The sequence below is a fragment of the Macaca mulatta genome, chromosome 12, assembly GCF_049350105.2.
Source record: "Macaca mulatta isolate MMU2019108-1 chromosome 12, T2T-MMU8v2.0, whole genome shotgun sequence".
Taxonomy (NCBI): domain Eukaryota; kingdom Metazoa; phylum Chordata; class Mammalia; order Primates; family Cercopithecidae; genus Macaca; species Macaca mulatta.
Genome location: NC_133417.1, coordinates 63,901,497 through 63,923,891, shown reverse-complemented (window position 1 = coordinate 63,923,891; position 22,395 = coordinate 63,901,497). Strand labels below are relative to the sequence as shown.

The 22,395-nt window shown below is 43.1% G+C and overlaps 1 protein-coding gene across 22 annotated transcripts in view; it reads right to left on the bottom strand.

Annotated features, from left to right (window-relative positions):
• TANC1 (tetratricopeptide repeat, ankyrin repeat and coiled-coil containing 1) overlaps window positions 1-22,395 on the bottom strand; it is a 265,725-nt gene that overhangs the window by 133,770 nt on the left and 109,560 nt on the right. For 16 of the 22 annotated variants that reach the window (XM_001093218.4, XM_028830727.2, XM_077957059.1 and 13 more), the window contains one exon: window positions 705-902. In XM_001093218.4, the coding sequence (XP_001093218.3) occupies window positions 705-902 (198 nt within the window). The remainder of the gene's footprint in view (window positions 1-704; window positions 903-22,395) is intronic. The other 6 variants (XM_077957061.1, XM_077957069.1, XM_077957066.1 and 3 more) reach the window with 1 other exon arrangement.

Here is a 22,395-nt window from a genome sequence, read left to right as displayed (position 1 = left end):
CGTCAGATGACTTTTGCCTACATCCATAATCTTTAAACCCACCATGTGTGAGCTTGGATTACAGTCATGTGTCACTTAATGATGGGGATACGTTCTGAGACAGGCATCGTTAGGTGATTTTGTCATTGTGCGAACATCCTCAAGTGTACTTTCATAATCAAGGTGGCACAGCCTACTACACACCTAGGCTCTATGGCATAGCCTATTGCTCCTAGGCTACAAACCTGTACAGCATGTGACTATACTGAATGCTGTAGGCAACTATTAATGCAGTGGCAAGGATCTACGTATCTAAACATAGAAAAGGCACAGTAAAAACACAGTATTACAACCTCATGGGACCACTGTCACACATGCAGTTTGTCATTGATTGAAAGAAACATCATTATTCGGTGTTATAACTGTATAGTGCTCCTTAATTCATCAGTGAGAAAACAATAAAATTGCCGGTTAACATCAGTACTGATAACAAAATCTTAAATCTTTATAAAAATCTAGCCTGGCAGTCCAAACAGAATGAATCTATTAAAACCATACTTTTTCCTTAAATTTAAAAAAAAAAAAAAAAGATTTCTTTCTTCTAGAAGATACTATGACAAAGAAAAAACGTTCTCCCAGAAGATTTCTCATGGGCACTAGGTTTGCTTATTTTCAACACATGTACTACATATATAACCAAGGCAGCTCCTTCGTTCCCTGTTTACCTGGGGACTTTTTGTTTGCTCTTGATTGCACCAAGTGAGACTGTCGAGGCAGCAAAGGTGATGAAGGCAGAGACATCGAGACACCTTTGGCCAAGCTCACCCTATAGGTGTCCTCTGCTGCGGGAAGACTGCTCACAGGAGAGTCAGCACCGTGGTCAAGGGGCAGGACTGGAGAAGTCTCTGGACCAAAGTCACCTCCTAGAGTAGAGAGGGAATACTTAGGTTAAACCATCCATTCATTACAAGTTGATGCAAATTTAATTCCTATAAACTATATTCTCAGAACATAATTCCCATATATCAGATGTGTGTATTGAATTTTTTTAAATGACTTCTCCCCTACTACTCTTGAAACGTTTTACCCTACGAGGGAAAACTCAAGCATCAGTGAACTCTGCTCCATGTGCCTTTCTGCACTACCCTGATATGGTTTCAATACCTAACAAAGGATCCAGGAAGCCACTGATCTGAGATTAGATCAAGGTCAATTATGATCCACAAGAAGCTTTGATTTCAGAAAAGGAAAAGGAGATGGCTTACTAGCCTTACATGGGTATCAGTAACACAGATTCAGATACCAACCCTTCCAGAACTCCCGGGCCTCCACTGCTCCTCTCTAATAAGAAAAGTCTAAGGGAGACTCTAGCCTACATCCACATTCCTCCCCAGCACCATCCCTTGGTTCTCTCATCCCATCTACTCAACACTCCCCATGACACAGGGCCACCCTCCTAAAACTCAAACAGCCCCAAACCAGTCATGAGACTGGAAACATCCCTCACTTACTAGGCAGCTTCCGCTTGACACTCTGCCCCTAAACAAGTTTGGGGACAAACAAGCTTACTATTATGAAATTAAACATTGTTAAATATGGTGAACCCCAAGTTTCTCTTCAAAGAATCAGTATGTCAATATGTTCAGCTCTCTTATTCTTTGATTCTCCATTTTAAAGTTTAACTTCCGGCCGGGCGCGGTGGCTCAAGCCTGTAATCCCAGCACTTTGGGAGGCCGAGGCGGGCGGATCACGAGGTCAGGAGATCGAGACCATCCTGGCTGACACGGTGAAACCCCGTCTCTACTAAAAAATACAAAAAACTAGCCGGGCGAGGTGGCGGGCGCCTGTAGTCCCAGCTACTGGGGAGGCTGAGGCAGGAGAATGGCGTGAACCCGGGAGGTGGAGCTTGCAGTGAGCTGAGATCCGGCCACTGCACTCCAGCCTGGGCGGCAGAGCGAGACTCTGTCTCAAAAAAATAAAATAAAATAAAATAAATAAATAAATAAATAAAGTTTAACTTCCTGGTTCTTTTCAGCTTCTTGCATCTAGTTTCAGTAAACAACTTTCCTGCCAATCCTAATTAGTAGTTCACACCTGTTCCCTGGTCACCTGCTCTGTCCTGACTCATCCCGGTCACCTGCTCTGACCCAAGTCACCTTTAGTTACCTGTTCCTAACCATCCTTCCCACCAAACTACTTACCCCACCATTCTGGCTCATACCCCTGCTGTCTTTAAAATAGTCAATCAGAATTAGCTTAGACTGTTTGGTCCAACCCTAACCAATAGGGGAATGACACAGCAGTAGGGGCTACCTGCGTCAGGAATAAGAACTCCTGCCCCTCTCCTGTCCAGGTGCACTCTCGCCATTGTTCCATCTGTGATGAGCACCCTTTCTGCAGAAAGTAAAAATTGCCTTGCTGAGATAATCAAATTTATGTTCGAGTGCTATTTCTTTGTGGCACCAGGGAACAAGCATTTCTAAAAACATTCTAGGGCAGGCAAAACCTCAAGCAGCAGAGAGGATATAATCACAATGTTAAAAAAATATACAAGAAAGAGTATCTTGGCTGGAACTAGTCTCCCAAAAAAAAAAAATACAGCCAGTCCTCATGTATTCAGATAACACATTTTCCTCCGATTGCCTCTCCCCACCAATTACCTTTCCCGCTCCTCAGTATGTACTAAGATGGAACTAAGGATGTGCAGGGAAAGAATGTAAGTCATTATCTGCTTCTTAAAAAGCATCTTCAAACTCTAAGTCACACACAGCAGAATTTGAAAGACGCATAAACTTTCCCAGAAGAACACGAGTGTCTGTGACAAAAGCTATCCAACCACTCCTTGCCATGCCTTCCTGGCTCCAAAAACAAACCAAAAAAACCACACACACACACACACACACACACACACACACACACACACTCAAAGACTAGATTTTAAAAAAAGAAAAAATGAAAGCTGCCTAGCTAGGCAGGAACTAAATTTTGCAGATTTTTGTGTATAAGGCTGAAAAGGGATACGAACTAAACCATCAAGTTTCAAGTGGTATCACTGTGCTTGTTTTTTGTGTTAGGAGTCAAGGGGAAGTAGAGTCAACCCCTCCATATAGGACAGGCACATACCTTATTTTTTTTTTGAGACAGAGTCTCACTCTGTCACCCAGGCTGGAGTGCAATGGCACGATCTCAACTCACTGCAACCTCCACCTCCTGGGTTCAAGCGATTCTCCTGCCTCAGCCTCCCGAGTAGCTAGGATTACAGGCGCACACCACTACACCTGGCTAATCTTTGTATTTTTAGTAAAGACAGGGTTTCACAATGTTGGTCAGGCTGGTCTCGAACTCCTGACGTTGTGATCCGCCCGCCTCTGCCTCCCAAAGTGGTGGAATTACAGGCATGAACCACAGCACCTGGTTGGCACATGCCTTACTTTTAAAGGGAACTCACAGCAGAGCAGTGAACAGAAAAGTCCCACAATGGGCATGTCAGCAAAGCCAGATAATTTTAGTCACTCCTGGGTTAGCTATGCATGAGGCGGTTTTTATAAACTTGGGAAACTAAAGATTTATCGCTAACTGCCCAAATTACCGGCATTTGAAGAAACAAGACAGATCAGAAAACTCACTAGGGCCGGGCGCAGTGGCTCACGCCTCTAATCCCAGCACTTGGGAGGCTGAGGCAGGCGAATCACGAGGTCAGGAGTTCGAGACCAGCCTGGCCAACATGGTGAAACCCCATCTCTACTAAAAATACAAAAAAAAAATTAGCTGGGCGTGGTGGTGGGCACCTGTAATCCCAGCTACTCAGAAGGCTGAGGCAGGAGTATTGCTTGAACCCAGGAAGCAGAGGTTGCAGTGAGCTGAAAGTACACCACTGCACTCTAGCCCAGGCAACAGTGTGAGACTCCATCTCAAAAAAACAAACACAGAAACAAAAATCTCTCACTGGAGTTACAAAAATAAGGACATTCATGCAAATCCCCAGGACGAAGTTCTGTCCTCAAGGGAGAGAAGCAGGCAGGAGTTAGAGGCCTTTACCTCCTAGAGTCTATGTGGACAGCAATGGCCCCCAGCTGGGCCCCCCCGACAAGCTTCATCCACCTCCTTTCACCAGCCAGCACTGTAAGATACTACTGTCACCAATCCCCAGAACCACAGGGGCCAGTCTTATAGCACTGGGGATGAGCCTGGAATCTTTGAGAAACCACCTCAAGGCTTTCAGCCAGGTCACGAGGTTTCCCAGCTGCTTTCCCTTCAACTGTCTGGCGAGGAAACAGATCTTAAGGCAGAGCTGGGCTGCACTATGATGCCAGCTCGCGGTGAGGCCAGATGCCCTCTGTCTTGACAAACTTGTAAAAGCTGAGGGATGGTTGTTTTCTCATCACCACCTCACTCTCACATTGAGAATGCAAGCAGGTGCTGTGCTTACAAGAACCATATCACATCAGCCAACTCTCGGGTGTACAGGCAAGAAACACCAGGAGACAGACCAGAACTTGGAAAGCGCTGAGGTCACAGCCACAGGACATTACACACAAAAGACGTGTAGGGGACCTTGAAGAGGTGACACTGGTTTTCCATGTGGTTTGAAGAGAGCTACATTGCCCTGTGGCTGTTCTTACATAGCCTAAATCACAGACCCAGCTAGTCAAATGGCTGTGGGATGGCCTGACAGGCCACAAAGGCACTGTCCCCTACTCACACATGAGTATTACTGACCTATACAAAAACAAATAAAAACCCAGATTTCAAGTCCTTTAATTTGGATGAGGACACAAAAGAAGGGAGAAATACATGTACCACCACCAGAAATAAGTAAACAGCACTGAGAAAGGTTTATTTTCTTAAATACTTAGAATTCTCCAACATGACACAAGAGAAATTAGGCATTGAAGGGAAAAAGAATTAGTTTCCTAATTATAAATTCTGCCCATAAACTTTGTTTAGAACAAGCAAAGCAAATATTTTCATTAACTGCAAATGTGGTGGGGATGAGTTTCCAAAGCATGCTGTAAGCATGAGGACCTTCAGCCTTTGGAGCAGCTGGACTCCAGCACTATGATTTTATGCAGGCTGCAATAAAACGAGGCTTAAGAGAAGAGTTAGCGGGAGGGCGGTTTCCATTTCAAGTTTACTTCACTATCTCAGTATAATCACTCCCAAACATGTTGTTCTGTTTGGTTTGTTTTTCAGAGGTAATGCAAGATCTCTAACTTCCAGTATCCTTTCATTAGAAAGGTACAAAGTAGGGAGAGAAGTTTTATGTATGAACAGGAAGCACAAAGCAGGGTGGATCCAGCACTCTGGAGCCAGGAGCTTTAACTGCACAAGCGCAGGGGGTTTAAGGTCAAACAAAGGGCATCACAATGACGCCAGGGGCAGAAAGTGAAAATTGCTTAGGGGCATCCACTTGAACAATACAATATTGGTTCTGGGCAACCTGACACCAGAGATTCTCCAGTTGATTTCACATTCCTCAGCAGAAGCTTAAAGACATTTAAGAGGAATTAAAGATGTTTCACTGCAACAACCAGCACGGCTGGCATATTTCTTACCCCTTGAACAGATACTGTTTTCTTTTAACTATGACCTGTTTTATTCCCCACCTTGATTATTGTTTTCTTTTAACTATGACCTATTTTGTTCCCCCCCTTGATTAAGTGATGGGAAGCACATTTCAATCACCCCTCCTGTTGCTGCAGGCAGAAATGCCAGGTAGGACAATGCAACCTCTCCAGGGTATGAAAACCATGTTATCAATGACCAGTAATTTACCTCCTCCAGCTTCACTAGCAGGTGTTTCCCATGGAACATTTACACACCACAGACAGTCACACCTATCCCAACATGCTTTCCATCTCAAAGCATTGAATGCAATCACACTGTCTCAGATGGGAGACTGGGGCCTGGGAGGTAACCCCAAGGAACAGGGACCACAGCTAGAACCTCCCCACAAACGGTCAGCTCAGGCTCTAACATTCTCACCACTTCACATGTTTAAGAGCTTTAATTTGGGGGAAAAGATAGAGATCCCCAAAACAGATACATTTTTAATGAGTATTTTAAATACATAAGGAGTCAGCACACTTTGCTGCAAAGGGTCTGATAGTAAATATTTTAGGCTTCGCAGGTTACATATAGTCTCTGTCACTCATATACACACACACTCCTTTGCTTCTTTTAAAATCATCAATTCCCTTAAGTCCAAAAATAAAAGTCCAGAAAGGGCAAGGGTATACACAGACATCTATAAGAACCTCTCTGTTCATAATAAATAAAAATATATATGCATACAAATAAGTTAAAGTCCTAGTTTGCAAAGATAACAAAATTATCAAAGGGAATAAAGCCATCCAATAAGGCGTTATAAATTGGCAGAAATGGCTTTTCATAATAGTTGTTTATTTTAAAAAGTGTTTACCATTACAGGCTGTGAAAAGGGATTTCAATTCGAAAATGGAAGAAAATATGAATCTGGGAGATGAATGTTGAAAGGCAGCTATGCAGAATGGCAACGTCCAACATCACAGATTAAAGTACATGGAGTGCAGGATTAGAGACAGCTTTAAAAAATGAGGGCAGTGAAGGCAAGGAGATGAAAGTAAAAGCATATTTCAGGAAGGGAAGGGCTGAGAAAGGCAAGGTTGCACTTAGACACTCAGGTAAATAGGTCTGCAGAGGCAGGAAATAAGATTTCCATTTATTGTGCCACTGAAGTGACTGGGGTGGGGTGGGGCGATAGAAGCTTAGAATAGAAAAAGATAGATGTTCTGTTTATCCAGCTCCAGAAAACGAGACTTGAGCAATGCATTTAACTAGGGCATTAAATGTGTTAGGGCATCTTTTGTGCAGTCTCCACCTTAAGAGTGCAATATTTCTTAAACATTTTCCACCGTAAGGTTTTATAACCACTTAACTAAATACACACACACACACAGACACACACACACACCGCTATATTTATAGAAAACAAAGATTTCTTCCACAAGATCCAGTATCATTTTTGAACCCTTCAGAAGGCTACAACTAAAAGCACTTTAAGCCATTTTATGTCTTATAGAATCTCCTAATTACAGGCAGAGCATTTTCAAAATAAATGCATCCAAGAAAACAATTTTCAAAAACCTTATTCAGACAATCATGATTAATTCTCAAACAATACCATTCAGAGGCAAGAAAGCAGCTAACCCCTAGGGTACAAGAAACCTAGCCAATAGGACAGCATATACTTGTCTTCAAAAATCCACCAAGTGGGATCTAAATAGAGATCAGTCAATACTGTCCGCATGGTTTTATTCTTAATACTCAATGATTATAGAACCAAACGTACAAATGTGCTTTATCCTGAAACAGATGAGTAAACAGACTGGCATTTCCTCTCTAATTGTCAAAGTTTTCCTTTTAAGATATATCAGCATGCAAGAGTTTCTGTGCTTTAAAAATAAATGACCTCAGAAAAACTCCCACCCCCAAACTCCCAGAGGGGTGCAATTTAAAATAAATGCTTATTTTTTTTAGATGTATTAGATGCCAGGACAGGGTTCTGGGTGCTTTATATATATTATTTCACTTAATCTTCACAGCCACCCCACAAATTAGGCATTGCTATTAGCCCCCTTCTCAGATGAGGAAACTGAGGCACAGAAAGGATCAAGTATCTTGCCCAAGGCCACTCTGGCATATGTCAGAGCTGAGTCTGAACCCAGGCAGTGGGATCCAGAGTCCACTGTCTCAGTATTGATCCCCCTGGAGAAGGCTACTGAGAGAGGCTTTCAACATTATGTCATTTTGCATACTTAAGAAGGAAAACCAAAAATAGTATATGTAGGTCTACGCACAGTACTGGGCCACCACAGAGGGAAAACAAAACAAAACAAAGCACCCTGTTCCCTCGTCTATTTTCACTTTTCATGCCGGCTGGTTAATTAGCTCCACAGCACTCCCGCAGCACTCCTTTTGGGAGGTACCCAGCCCCAGTGATCATTAATCTTCTCTCAGTCACACCTCATGCTGTCACCATACAAGCGAAGTGGATCCAGGATAAGTGTTTAGTCATCAAGCACCCTAGTTTCCTCTCCTCTCCATGGGTACTGGACATTTATTAACTCTTGCAGCATTTGGGCCTGCTGCTTCTGCGGCACAGCGGCGCTGGGTCCGGTCATTCTGCCTAGTCCGATGAGGGGTGAAGTCGCGAGCTAGCTGCGGTGGAAGGCAACCTGGCAGGGTTCATTTTCAATCTGCATGGAATTTGTGATTCTACATTTCCTTGCCAGCACAGACTTGTCCAGGTCCACCAGTCCTGGGGAACACACTGCAGCTTGAATTCCGTGGCTCTGCCAGGTCGACTGATGCTACACCTGATTAGAGCAGCAGTTCCCAACGCCCTCCACATAGAGAGACCCCCAATCCCTGCTGAGCGAGGCTGTTTTAACTGGTTGGGAAAATGGCACAGGTGATGGTCCTTAAAGCTCACCAAGTGATTTTACTGTGCAGCCAGGACCGAAAGCCACAGAAGCAAGAAGGTGTCAAAAAGATCTGGACTGCTTATGCTACTTCCCAAGACAAAGAGGTTGCAAGAAAGGGAAAAGAAACTACAGGGCCTACTGTACTAAGTAATGAAGATTATTAAAATAAAAGTTTCCATTCCAAATGTACATTACTTGAGGGTATATGTGTATATATATGTGTATCTATGCATGTGTGTATGCACACACAATACGTTTACATCTATACAAACATGGACACTTGTACATGCATGGAGGGTCTCAAGCAGGATACACATCCAACCAGTAGCAGTGGCTACTATGTTCGAACATCATTCGAATGGGAACTGATCAACTGAAGCATGGGTGTAAGATATACACATTTAGATGGTTTATATTTTTTCCTCTGTGCACATTTCCTGTAAATATTTAAATGTACATTCCCAAGGATTGAGCCATGTGTCGATTTTAAGATCTTTAGGATAAATGGGCCACCTACTAAGGCCTAACTTGGCAAGTAGGGTGAAATGAAGCTCTATTCCACAAAGCATGTGCTCGAAGTGACATGTGTGTAGGCACTGCTCGGAGGCAAGCTTGTTTGCAGCTGACCACAGTGGACACGGGCATGGCAGGAAGAAGAGTGCCAGTGCCCTGCTCCAAAGGTTGGATGCCAGCAGTGCTGAGCTTGCCACACTCCTGTCATTGATGGGCTCTGGGTCGGCTGGCATTTCTTCTCTTCCCACCCTTCTGTTTATCTTCCAGGTTGTGGTCATCTCTGCTGTCGGTGGCAGGGTGTGGGCACACTTGCAGATGCCCACTCACATGGGATATGGATAATCCAAAGCCCTAGGAAAACATCTAGTCTGCTGGGGAGGGAAGAGGGAAAGAGAGACATGAGGGGTGGAGTGTAATGGGAGAACAAGGAAGAAAGCAGATGCTAAAAAGGAAGGAAATGAGGCAGGACAGGACCAAGGAAATGAGAAGTAAAGAGAAGAGGGGGAACAGCCACTCAAGGAGCAGGGAGGGGTGGAGGTGGGGTGCAGGCAATAAACGCATGAATTCCTGTTTCTTTTTAAAACTGCATCTGGTTAGCAGTCCTGGTAAGGCCTCTCCCAATACCCTAGTAAAATGTCTAAGTACAAAGTAAGAAAACTCACGAGTGCAAAAAAAAAAAAAAAAAAAAAAACAAAAACCATACCAAAAGGAAGAGACTGCCAGAAAAGGGAAGAATTCCCGGTAATTTTAAAGATGACAAAAGAGGATCCTTTGTTGTTGGAACAAACAATTGGTGGCCTAACCACACTCCAGTCTATAAAACATCAGAGCCCAGCCCACCGTGGAGAGGGGAAGATGGCAAACCTCTGACCCCGGAGTCGGCCTCTATATCTCCACCCCATGCCCACCAGCCGGAACAACAGATCCAGATCAGTAAAACCCAGCTGATTGCATCTTTTCTCTTTGGATAAGCCTCCCCCAACCACCACCCAAAATAATCAATGATGTGACTGAGAAAACATAGCTTATCAGTGAAAGGAAAGAGAACATCTTCTTGAACACTCAAAGATGACTGAGAACAAAACTGTGAACTGCTTGGCACCATCAATAGAATATAGGATGGCCTGGCCTCTAGACCCTTCATAGAGTGTTTCTTTCCTGATGACAGTCCATACTGGGGGTGTCTAATCTTTTGGCTTCCTTGGGCCACACTGGAAGAATTGTCTTGGGCCACACGTAAGATACACTAATGATAGCTGATGAGCTTAAAAAAAAAAAAAAAAGTTACAAATAAAGTCTCATCATGTTTTAAGAAAGTTTACAAATTTTTGTTGGGCCGCATTCAAAGCCGTCCTGGGCCTCAGGTGGCCCACAGGCCGTGGGTTGGACAAGCTTGAGCTATACTATAGACTAAGGCATTCTATACTACATATCTATACTATAGACTATTAAAGATAAGGAAAGAAAAGCAGGAAATTTAAGAAGCAATAATGAAATCGTGATCCACATTTCAGGCAGTCAAGGAGAACTGACACTATAGAAAACAGTCCATGATAAAGAGAATAAGCTCGGGAAGGTTTCCCCAAGAAGCAGAGGGAAGGGGCTAAAATTTTAACAATGTGGGTAAATATTACAGATATGGGAAACAAAAACCTTTCTGGGAAGAAATAAGCACAAGATAAAGTAATTTTTCTAAAAGCCTAAGAAAAATTATCACAGACTTCTAGGTAAACATTAAAAAGGCATTTTACTAGGATACAAACAAAACCTCGGAGCCTCTGAAAGGCACCAGAGCCCGACTGCACTCAGAACTCTTGTGTTAGTTTCCTGGGGCTGCCGTAACAAAGTTCCACAAACGGTGTGGCCTAAACAACAGAAGTCTACTTTCTCACATTTCTGGAGGCTCCAAGTCCAACATCAAGGTGTTAGGCAAGGCCATGATCTCTCGGAAGGTTCTCAGGGAGAATCTAGTTCATGCCGTTCTCTTCCTTTCCGGTGTGGTCAGCAATCCTTGACATTCCTTGGATTATAGATCCATGCCTCAAATCTCTGCCTACGTCATCACATCACATTCTCCCTCTGTGTCTGTCTCTCCTAAGGACAACAGTCATACTAGGTTAGGACCCACCCTAACCTAGCATGACTTCATCTGAACTTCCTGACATCTGCAAAGAGCACATTTCCAAACAGGATCACTTTAACAGGTATCAAGGATTGGGACTTCAAAGTAACTTTCTGGGGAACATAGTTGCACCCACAACCCTTGACCCCTCCCCTCCAACACGGAAAGCCAGAAATCAAAAAAGCAACATTGACCAGGTGTGGTGGCTCACACCTGTAATCCCAACCCTATGGCAGGCAAAGATAGGAGGATCGCTTGAGCCCAGGAGGTTGAGGCTGAAATGAACCATGATTGTGCCACTGTACTGCAGCCTGGGCAACAAAAGGAGACCCTGTCTCAAAACAAACAAACAAAAAAACGACAAAAAAAACCCAGAAAAACAGAAAGGCAAAATCTACAAAACTTGAGGGAGAAAAAAAGCATGGCCAAATCTTGTAAAACTGTACTAGGCTATTATACATATCAATCAGAAAACATTCTCAGATACTCAAAAGCTCAGAAAATGTACAACCCATTTATCCTTCTGAAAGAAACAAGTTCCTTCAGAGAAAAAAACAGAATCCACTACTCAACAGTGGGGACATTATGGTTTTTAAAAAATACAAGAAACTCTATAACCCAACCCTGGCCTTCCAGCACTTCACTCAACTGCCCCTCTTCCACAGCCTGCTCATTCAGGAAATGGGCTTTTTGAACCACATCCTTCACCCCACAGTGCAGAAAGAGTCTCTGACTTTATCTGGAGACCCTTAAAGCAATAACTGATGCTGCCTGCCAGAACTTGCTCACAATAGCTTACATTTTTCACATGATTGGGACGCTGGGCAAGGAAAGCTCTCTTTACCCCCACCCACCCCTCTAAACAAGCAGAGTAGCACAGAACACCACAATGACTGCTTTCATTGCCAAGGAACTGAAATTTTAAAAGAAAAAAAATCAGTTTACCATATGAACATTTTCAAAAACATGTAGAAAAAATGTTTAAGCTAGTATACACAATCTTTTGTATGCTGTCTGATAACAACGGAAAAATAAGTAAGATACACGACCCAAAAGTTAGAAGGAAGTCAGTAAGATGATGGGTTATTCTGAAGGGAGTGGACGTATGAACGGTTCTTTCCCCTTCCTTTTACATTTTCAGTTTGACATATATTCTGACATGTTTTATAAAATAAAATACACTTTATTTTCCAGCAAACATTTGAAACTCAAATTTATATCCATCTCTTTTATTTCCAGAGGTTCCCCTGTAAGCTGCCACACTGGACACCTGTTGAGTTCTTGAGGCTCCTGCTCTCATGAGTCCTCTTCCAGGAAGGTCTCACTTTTCCCCTATTCAGGCACCTCGAGCTATGCCCACTGTTGTTGCTCCATCCACCTGCCACACACTTGCCCTTGTCCATGTAGCTCCAACTGCCCATATCCAGGTCTCTCTAATGTCAGATGGTCTTTCCTATTGATTGTTCTCACAATGAAGTTCTGGACCGGCTTCACCCTAGATACTGCAGGGTCCAAGATCCAGTGCCTCACCCTAGGTGCTTCAAAGCACTTAAAAGGAGCCTCACTGTCCCTGCTATCTGCAATCTCAACCAGTTAATGCTTTAACATTAAACTTTCTGAAAACAATCCAAATACACCCTCTTAATTTATAATAACAGAGAACTCCACATTTTTTTTCACAGCACTTTCTTGAAGGTAACATGAGAAATGACAACAGTAGTGGACCACCATGCAGAACATGTCACATCTATGTTAACAGTGCCCCGGAGCTGTGCAATGAGGCCAACCCAGGGACAACTAACCACAGGATACCGCACTGCTAAAGCCATTCTCCATCCCAAATACCAAGCCCCGAGATTACTGCCAGAGGCCACTTATCCTCGAACTTCACATACTGTTTCATTCCTGAGTAACACGACAGGATTTATATTGAGTTCTGCTTTACCTATGTTGTGTATGCCTGATAGAGTTTGAACGTCTGTCCCTACAAAATCTCATGTGGAAATGTAATCCCCACTAGGTGGGGCCTAGTGGGAGGTGTTGGGTCATGGGGGTGAATCCTTTATGAATGGCTCGGTACCCTCCCAGCAGTAATGAGTGAGTTCTCACTCTATTAGTTCACTAGAGATCTGATTTTTTTTTTTTAAGACTGAATCTCACTCTGTTGCCCAGGCTGGAGTGCAGTGGCACGATCTTGGCTCACTGCAAGCTCCACCTCCCAGGTTCATGCCGTTCTCCTGCCTCAGCCTCCCGAGTAGCTGGGACTACAGGCGCCCGCCACTATGCCCGGCTCATTTTTTGTATTTTTAGTAGACACGGGGTTTCACCTTGTTAGCCAGGATGCTCTTGATCTCCTAACCTTGTGATCCGCCTGCCTCAGCCTCCCAAAGTGCTGGGATTACAGGCTTGAGCCACCACACCCGGCCGAGATCTGTTTATTAAAAAGAGCCTGGTACCTCCTCCCTTGGCTTTCTACCAGGAATAAAGTCTTTCTAACCAGGAATAAAGGCTTCCTGAGGCCTCACCAAAGCAGACGCTGGCACTACAGCCTGCAGAACTGTGAGACAAAATAACCCCCTTTCTTTATAAATCACCCAGCCTCAGGTATTCTTTTATAGCAATGCAAAATGGACTAATACAATGCCCATTGTGTATACTTGCCCTAATAACGATGATTAAGCTGGCAGTTCTTAAGCCCTTCCTTTGTGTGCCAGACATCTTGTTAAGCACTTTACATCTATGTATCAGTCCATTTTGAGTTGCTGTAAGAGAATACCTGAGACTAGGCAATTAATAAAGAAAAGAGAGTTCTTAGCTCATCATTCTCAGGCTGAGAAGTTCAAGGGCAAGGCCATGGCTTCCCCATGCATCACAACATGGCAGAGACAGTCAAAGGGGAAGTGGACATGAGCAAAGAGGGGAAAACCTCAGAAGTATCCTGGCTTTGTTACAACCTACTCTCTCTGGAACTAACCCATTCCCATGAGAACTCACCCAGTCTTCCCAGAGCAAAACTCTGGCTTGTTGCAGGAGAACAGCACCAAGCCATTCATGAGGTTTTGGTGGGAACAAACCACAGCAATACATTAACTTAATTATTCACCCCATTCCATTTGAAATGACACTGTCATTGCCCCCTTGCTGCAGATGAGGAAACCAAGGCTTGGAGGAGGGCTAAGTGGCCTAGGATCCCCTACCCTGAAAGTGGCAGATCCAGAATTGAACCCAGGCAGTTTGGTTCCAGAGTCAGAACTCTTAACCACAGTACCACACTGGGCTGTCCCAGATAGCATATTCCCTAACCAAGGTGTATACTGAGCATGGAGCATTGCTTGGTGCTTAAGAAAGTCTGACTTAGCCTTAGCTAATTTAGCAAGTCATGTTTCCCTGAGCGATAATTGTCAGGAACATTCTGTCACATTGGACATGATGACATTTTGGGGGTGGAAAAATAAGTGGAAGGGAAAAAGACTTTTAGAACAATACTGTAACCAGTACACCACCCCCTCACTAACTACTCAAATCCAAACTCTGGCAGTCCCGTCACCAAAGCTGTCTGCCAAAAGGCCTCATTACAAGAGAAGGGAGAGAATAAAAGGGAGCTGCTACCATTTATCTTATTTCAACTCCTTACAAGGAAAACGGGATCATTATGGGGGAAAAATGCCTCAAAGTTTCTAGGCAGTATTTAAAGTTTCTTCTCCACAAAAACATGTTCAAAAATACTACCAACTCAGCTCACATTCTAGAAAAAAAACAGACTAAATCCACCACGTACATGTGGCTATATAACAATGTCTTTCCCAGGCCTGTATCGTGGGGGAGCTAGGAGTGAAGAAGAAAATGAAATGACTGCATTTTTTTTTTTTTTTTTGAGATGGAGTCTTGCTCTGTCACCCAGGCTACAGTGCAGTGGCAAAATGTCAGTTCACTGCACCCTCCACTTTCCAGGTCCAAGCAATTCTCCTGCCTCAGTCTCCCAAGTAGCTGGGATTACAGGCACCCACCACCACCTCCAGCTAATTTTTGTGTTTTTAGTGAAGATGGGGTTTCACCATGTTGGCCAGGATGGTCTCGATTTCCTGACTTCGTGATCTGCCCACCTCGGCCTCCCAAAGTGTTGGGATTACGGGCATAAGCCACCGCGCCCAGCTGGTGACTGCATTTTTCTATATCTTATTTGTATGTATCTTGTGTATTTTGTATACTTTATCCCTATTCCACCATCAGCACCAAAAAAAAAAAATTCACTGCTCAGTTTTCCAAACAGCAGTCTCAGTGACACGTCTCGTAAAATATCTTAGCAACAATGTCAATATTGTCTGACTACAGCTAACCATATTAACATTCCATTCTAATCATGAATTCTCAAATATAAAATGGAATGTGAATTACTTACTTCATTCATTTTTTGAGTATTACTCTGGGAAAAGAGCCCTCTAACAATTTCTATAAATTGGCATGTAAATTAAGCATCAAAATTATATTCAATAGCTATTACTTTTTGTGTATCTAACTTGCAAGTATCAGTATGAAAATAAGCAAATGTTGACAAGGAAATCAACATAAGTATAAGAACCAAACAAAATACACTGACAAATTACTTTGATCAAATACTCTTCCTTTGTTATTTCTCTAATGGAACCCTTTCACTCATCTGCTTGTATATTTGTATTCCAAGTTTATCTTTATAGCACTGCCAAGAACAGAGTTTACTAGATAATGAGGGATCTTCTAAGAGTTTTTAAAGTCACATACAACATGGCTGGTGGGGGCAGGCCCTGTGGAGACACAGGAACAAACAGCGTATCAGTGACTCCCAAACATAGCTAACAATTCAAAAATCATTATTAAAAAAAAAAAAATAGGCCAGGTGTGGTGGCTCATGCCTGTAATCCCAGCACTTTGGGAGGCCAAGGCAGGCAGATCACTTGAGGCCAGGAATTCAAGACCAGCCTGGTGGTCTTGAACCAACACGGTGAAACCCCATCTCTACTAAAAATACAAAGATTAGCCAGACATATGGTGGGTGCCTGTAGTCCCAGCTACTCAGGAGGCTGAAGCAGGAGAATCATTTGAACCTGGGTGGTGGAGGCTGCAGTGAGCCAAGATTGTGTCAATGCACCCCAGTCTGGGCGGCAAATCAAGACTCTGTCTTAAAGAAAGAAAGAATAAAAATAAAAATAAAAATAGATGCTTGGACCCCAGTACTAAATTCAGTAGGTCTTATGGGAATTTGAGTCACAAGGGCCTAGGTGAACCAGCCAGGTTTAGGAATCGCCGCACTACACAATTACAGTAGAGCCCATTCCTGTAAAGCCACAGGTGAACACTGATTCTTTGGATGTGCATACATCTTTGCAGACACAGACGTTTCTGATTTTAGGTCCCTGCATTCAGGCCTCATATCCCTGCCCTCTTCTGTCTCCTAGTGAACACATATCCCCCCAAGCCTGTTTACAGCAACTGTCCCTACAGCACTCCGCTAAGGACCTGCCTCTTACCATGGCTTTTTCCTCCATCTGCTCCAGATGGAAAGGCGAGGGTCATGTTTGCCACACAGACAAGTGAGCTAGGAAACAAGAATATCCTAGATGCCACCACTTACTAAAGTCAAAAGGAGAGTGTAAAGGAGCAGAAAAGCAAGCCAAAATGGTATAGAAATTACTTAAATTATAATAAAAGCAAACATTTATAAGATGCTTACTGTGGTTCAGGCACTGTTCTAAGCACCATAATTCTTTTTTTGACAAGTTTAAAACCTGTATTTTAGATATAATTTATAAAATACTTAGTCTGCTGACTCAGGAGCCCTCAGTACAGGGTCAGGTGGGAGTGGGCAGCTGCCCGCTACACCAGCAGAGCAGGGGTGTGGCCCTCTCTCCCATGCCCTTCTGTTCAGACACCAAGGGGCCTGTGTGCACCCCTGGCATCACACGACCAGAAAACAGGACCCCAGAGGTTTCTTTAGTCGCTGTTTACCAGGGAGGCTGGGTATAGCCCTGCTGGCCCATCTCTGAGCAGGGCACCCCCAGATGGGGCAGAGCAGGGTATGGTTGGGCTGGGCTGGGCAGGGCTGGGTGGCAGGTGGACTCTGGAAGGGTCTGATGGTAGCATATAGGGTGTTGCCTCCTGCCTGCAGATGGGGAACACCCTGATCAAGTGGGCTGAGAAGGGCTGGTCACTGGGCCTGGATCCCCAGCTCCTTTGGTTACAGGCTAACATCAGAGTACTGGCTTATGGGAAGCGGTTAGCTGGAAGGTCTGAGGTCTGGCCCATGGGGTCAGGGAGGAGCTGAGGGAAGGGGACAGTACTGTGAAGGCAGATAAAGGGGCAGCAGCCTCAGGTTTCTGCCCCACCCCTCCAATCTCTCTAGGGTTTTCCAAGCCAAAGCCTGTCACTTACTTTAAAATACAAAAGGAAAAAAAAAAAAAAAACATGTAAGCAAAGTTACAGATAACTATACCCCCATACACAAAATCCAAACTGTTTTCTCATCTCCCATCAACTTCTCCCCAACACAATACAGTTGCCCATTTTCTTTTCTAAACTTTTTTCCTGTCACATTTCCATTTGGGAAGCTATGACTGCTGGTGGTGACATGCACAGAGGGTAGACCCCATCTTCGGCAAGAGGGAGGAAGGAGCACCAGTCCCTGCCACATCCTCAATCCACAGACACCCACCAGCCAGCCTTTACTTTGGCCCCCACTAGACAGCAGTGGGACAAGAACAGGTGGTCCCAAAGGCTGAGCAGCCAGCACTTCTGGCCTTCCCACCTGGAATACCTCTGTACCCTTCTCTAATTGAAAGGACAGTCTCACTCTGGGCCAGAAACCACTATCACATGAGGCATGGATGCTATACATTTTGAATGTGGACACTTGGTTATGACGGTGGAACTATAAAGATAGCAGCCAGTTTTCTTCCTTGCCTTCTCCTGAAGGCAGTCCTCTCTCTCACTGACTGAAGCTCTGGTTCCAGCTCTGCTCATGGGCAATGCCTGGCTTTACACAGTTATAAAGCCATGCTATGGACCAGCTGCTGGCTCAACTGACAGCTGGCCCCTCCTCCTGAGAGGAGGATGTGGTGGGATATGGCTTGCTGGGCCTGGCCTACTATTCCCACAGGGAGCCCAAAGTGGAGTGAATCTGTGAAAGTTAGCTTGCCACCTTGGCCACCATGTGCTGCCCTAATCGCAACACCATACCAAACAACCACTCCAAAACTTACCTGCTGGTCAGGAGTTGGGAGGCCGCCTGGCTGGCTGAGGGATAGGGCACAGTGCCACAGAAGGCATCAGAAACCCAAGAGGAGCCGGGCTGTACACACAGGGCTGCTCTGGGCAGCTGCACTCTCAGCCTCTTCCACCTCAAGGAGCCAAAGCAAATCTCAGGCTCCAGGGGCAGAGGAGGAACTGTCTTAATTCCAGGCCCTCACTCTGGAAAAAGGGGTGATGGGTAGCCTAGGCCTATGGGGAACCAGTCTGTCATCAATCTTTGCAAAGCAAAGCTATTCTTTCTCCAACTTTATTCAGAATGCTCTGCGTTCAAGGTACTGATTTCACATAGGAAATATACCAGGTATAGTTACTGAGCTGGGGTTATCAATAGAGATGGAGCACCACAGACTCTTAAGAGTTCAAGCCATGCCAGAGAGGGAAGATCTATCCACCTTCTGACCGTACGAGGCAGAAGCCTCCAGGTCCTGGAGCCAGACTGTCTCCTCATTTTCCCTGTGCTGATGGCAAATACTGAACAAGTCTCACATCCTTTACTTCTAAGCCCAGAAATGCAGTATCACTCCCTGACACTCTGCTCTCTTCTAGAAGTAGTAAGCCTGGCTGGTAGGGAAACCACCCTGAGGAGTATGGGAAGGGGAAGTCTGTTCACTTTCCCTGTCTCCCAAAATACTAGAGGTGGGGTAACACCCTCCCCAAGCTCTCTGAGCCTTCAGAGCTAGCCCAGTCTCCAGCAAGGCCCAGATGCCCTGGGACTTAGCCAGGGGAGGGAGGTATAGGCATGGGGTGCTCATCTGTCCTGGGGGTTGCAGAGCCCTGCCCCTTCTCTGGGTGGCAGTAGGAACACAGAAGCTAAGATCACCAAAATCCTATGTTTTTAGGGAATTTCCCACAAACATTTTCAAGTAGACTACCAAACTACCCTTTCTCAATTAAAAATTCATTAAACTACTAAAACCCCTCCCATGCACTTCTTATAAATCAGATATTTGTCTAAACAAACAAAAATAGGGGCAAAAAAGGATATTTTCAAAGGGAACTTACTTTTTACATGATGAAGACATGCACTTGGTGGTGGGTAGGTGTGAGTTCTCATTTGTGTTTTGAAATCCCAAATTAATGAGCATGATAAGCTGTTATTGCGGGCACTGGCTTGACCCCAAGTGACACTGTCTGAGTCTGTGCTGGGTTCCCTCAACCTTCCCCTAACTTCTCCCAACCTTTCCCTTTCTATTGATTTGGGACAGCCCTTGTCAACAAAGCACTATAATTTATTTAATCTTCACAATGGAGAGGACATAGATACTGTTATTATCCCTATTGTATAGATGCAGATGAACCCAAGCAGCCTGGCTGCTATACTGTCCAAAACACAGGCTTTGGAGACAAAACTAGGTTCAAATCCTGGCTCTGATACTCAGTAACTATGTAGTCTTAAGCTAGTTCTTTGAACTCTATGAATAAGCTATTGATGATGTAACTGTTTATAAACATATAGCACACTGTCTGATACACAGCAAACACTCAAAAAAAAAAAAAAAAAAAAAAAGATGCACACACTTTCCAGCCAAGCGAGGTTGCTCACACCTATAATCCCAAGTACTAGGGATGCTAAGGCAGGAGGATCACTTGAGCTAAGGAATTCAAGATCAGCCTGGGCAATATAGCGAGACCCCATCTCTTTAAAAAACAACAACTTCTCATAGTGCTATCATATTTTCTCCAAAAGATTCACTTTTTGCTGAACTGAGATTCACCTCCTGGTTTCTAATACCTTGAGCACTACTTCATCCCTCCCCAGAACATCTGAGTATCAACAACTCCCAATATAAATTTAAATATCTCTACAAGTATATTTTATTGTCCTTGCTTAATGGGCATTTCCCAAAGGCAGGTATACCACAGATTTTAAAAAAAACACAAAAAATAAAAAATAAAACCCTACATCTTCAACACTATCATGCCTGAAGTTTTTTAAAACAAGATTTAACCCTCATAATTACTTAATGATACAGAGATACTACCTTCATTTTGTAGGCAAGAAAACAGGTTCAGGAAAAATTATTCGAAAAAAACTAGTAGGCATATTCAAACAGACTCTTATGTTACTTAAGTTTTTTGAAACCAAACCCACAGAGTTATTCACCCTTAAGATGCTGCTTCCATAAATCAGAAGGATTAGAGGTACTGTTGGAGGAGTCCAATAACCATGGTAACAATTTAATGGATGGAGGGGGAAAAATCCTCCAGAATCTCTAATCTTCAGAATCTTGGAGCTAAGGATGTAGCTCTAAGAGGTTTAATCAGATTAGTAGAATCAAAACTCACACACAAATCAAGGAAATAAAGAGAGCTGACCTCCATGAAATATTGCTTTGTAACCTCTTAGTTTTCAACAGTGAATTTACAGAATTGATACAAAATCCTTCACTTAATCCTACAAAAAATAAGGATGACTCACATGTATCTTTTTAGGCTTTATAATTCAAAATTAAACAAAACACACATTTGCCTTGCTAAGAACTTTAGCTAGCAAGCTAGCAATGATTAACGACTTACCAAAATATTAGAACAACTATTGAACCCAAGAGAAAAATAGGTAAACAGGTAGGACAGAGTAAGAAATTTAAATTTTTATTTTTGAAAAATACTGACATAACATATACTATATGCCAAGCATGGGCTTGAGCCCTTTATAAATAGTAATTCATTTAATCCTCACAAGTGAATCACAGGGCACAGAAAGGTTAAGTAATTTGCCCAAGTTCACACAGCTGATAAACTGTGGAGCCAGGATACAAACCCAGGCAGTATGGTTTCAAATAGCCCATAAACATATAAAAATGTGTTTGAATTCATTCTAAAGAACTGCATAATTAAAAACAGACACAATTTTTGCCTCTCATGCTAGCAAAGATGAAATAGTTGGATCATAACCTACATTGGTAAGGATTTGAATAAACAAGCATTCTCTTGTATTACTGGTGGAATTGCAAACTTACCAACCTTTTCAAGGGACGATTTGACAAAACCTAGAAAAATTATAAATGAACAAACCTGTTACCCAACAGAATTTCTTACAACAATTCTTATGAAAGCACAGGCAGTTATGTACAAGGAGATTCACTCCAGAACTGACTTGTAATAAAAACCAAAAACTATAACTTAAAGTGTCCATTAACAGAAGAATGAAATAAATTATAACTACCCAATGTAACACTGAGCCACTTTTTAGAAGGCTATGTATCGATATGTGCCAATATGAAAAAAATGTATAAAAATGCAATCACCCTAGTAGTTTACAGAATAAAATGTATTATAAAGTCCTTGTGGGGTTTCTTAAGGATCTATGTATGTATTGATGTGTGTCCATATGCACATATGTGCACAGAAGCACAGAAAATACCTAGAATGATCATCTAAGAAACTTAACATTAATTGCCTTTGGGGAGTGAAAAGAGAAGCAGAGAAGAAATAGGAATAGTGTCTGTTTTAATACCATCGCATAGCTTTTGTTTTCATAATTGTGTACACTATTACATTTATGGAGTTTGAATGGCTTTACAAAAACAAGTGATTTTAGAATAGGATGGAATTAGGACAGTCTCAAGGATACCGAGGAAAACTTTGCTTTAAAATATTGAGACCCTACCTCTACAAAAAATTTAAAAGTTAGCCAGGTGTAGAGCTGCACGCCTTAACCCAGCAACTAGAGAGTCTGTGGTGGGAGGATTGCGTAAGCCCAGAAGTTAGAGGCTATGGTGAGCTATGATCACACCACTGCACTTTAGCCTGGGTGACAAAACAAGATCCTGTCCCTAAAAATAAACAAATTTTAAAAAGAAATGTAGATATTACTCAGTGACTCAGTCTAGATTAAGACCATGTAAGAATCTTAAAAATAATCCTTCTAGGAAAAGAAAAAAAATCTAAAGGGAAAAAAAACCAAAACAAAATGAACGTCCCTGAAGGAAGAAATTATAAAGAAAATGTTCTATCTTCTATCTCAGGGACAGAGATATAGAGATATAACATAGAGATATGTTTTCCTTTATGCTTACTCAGTGCGAGAGATAA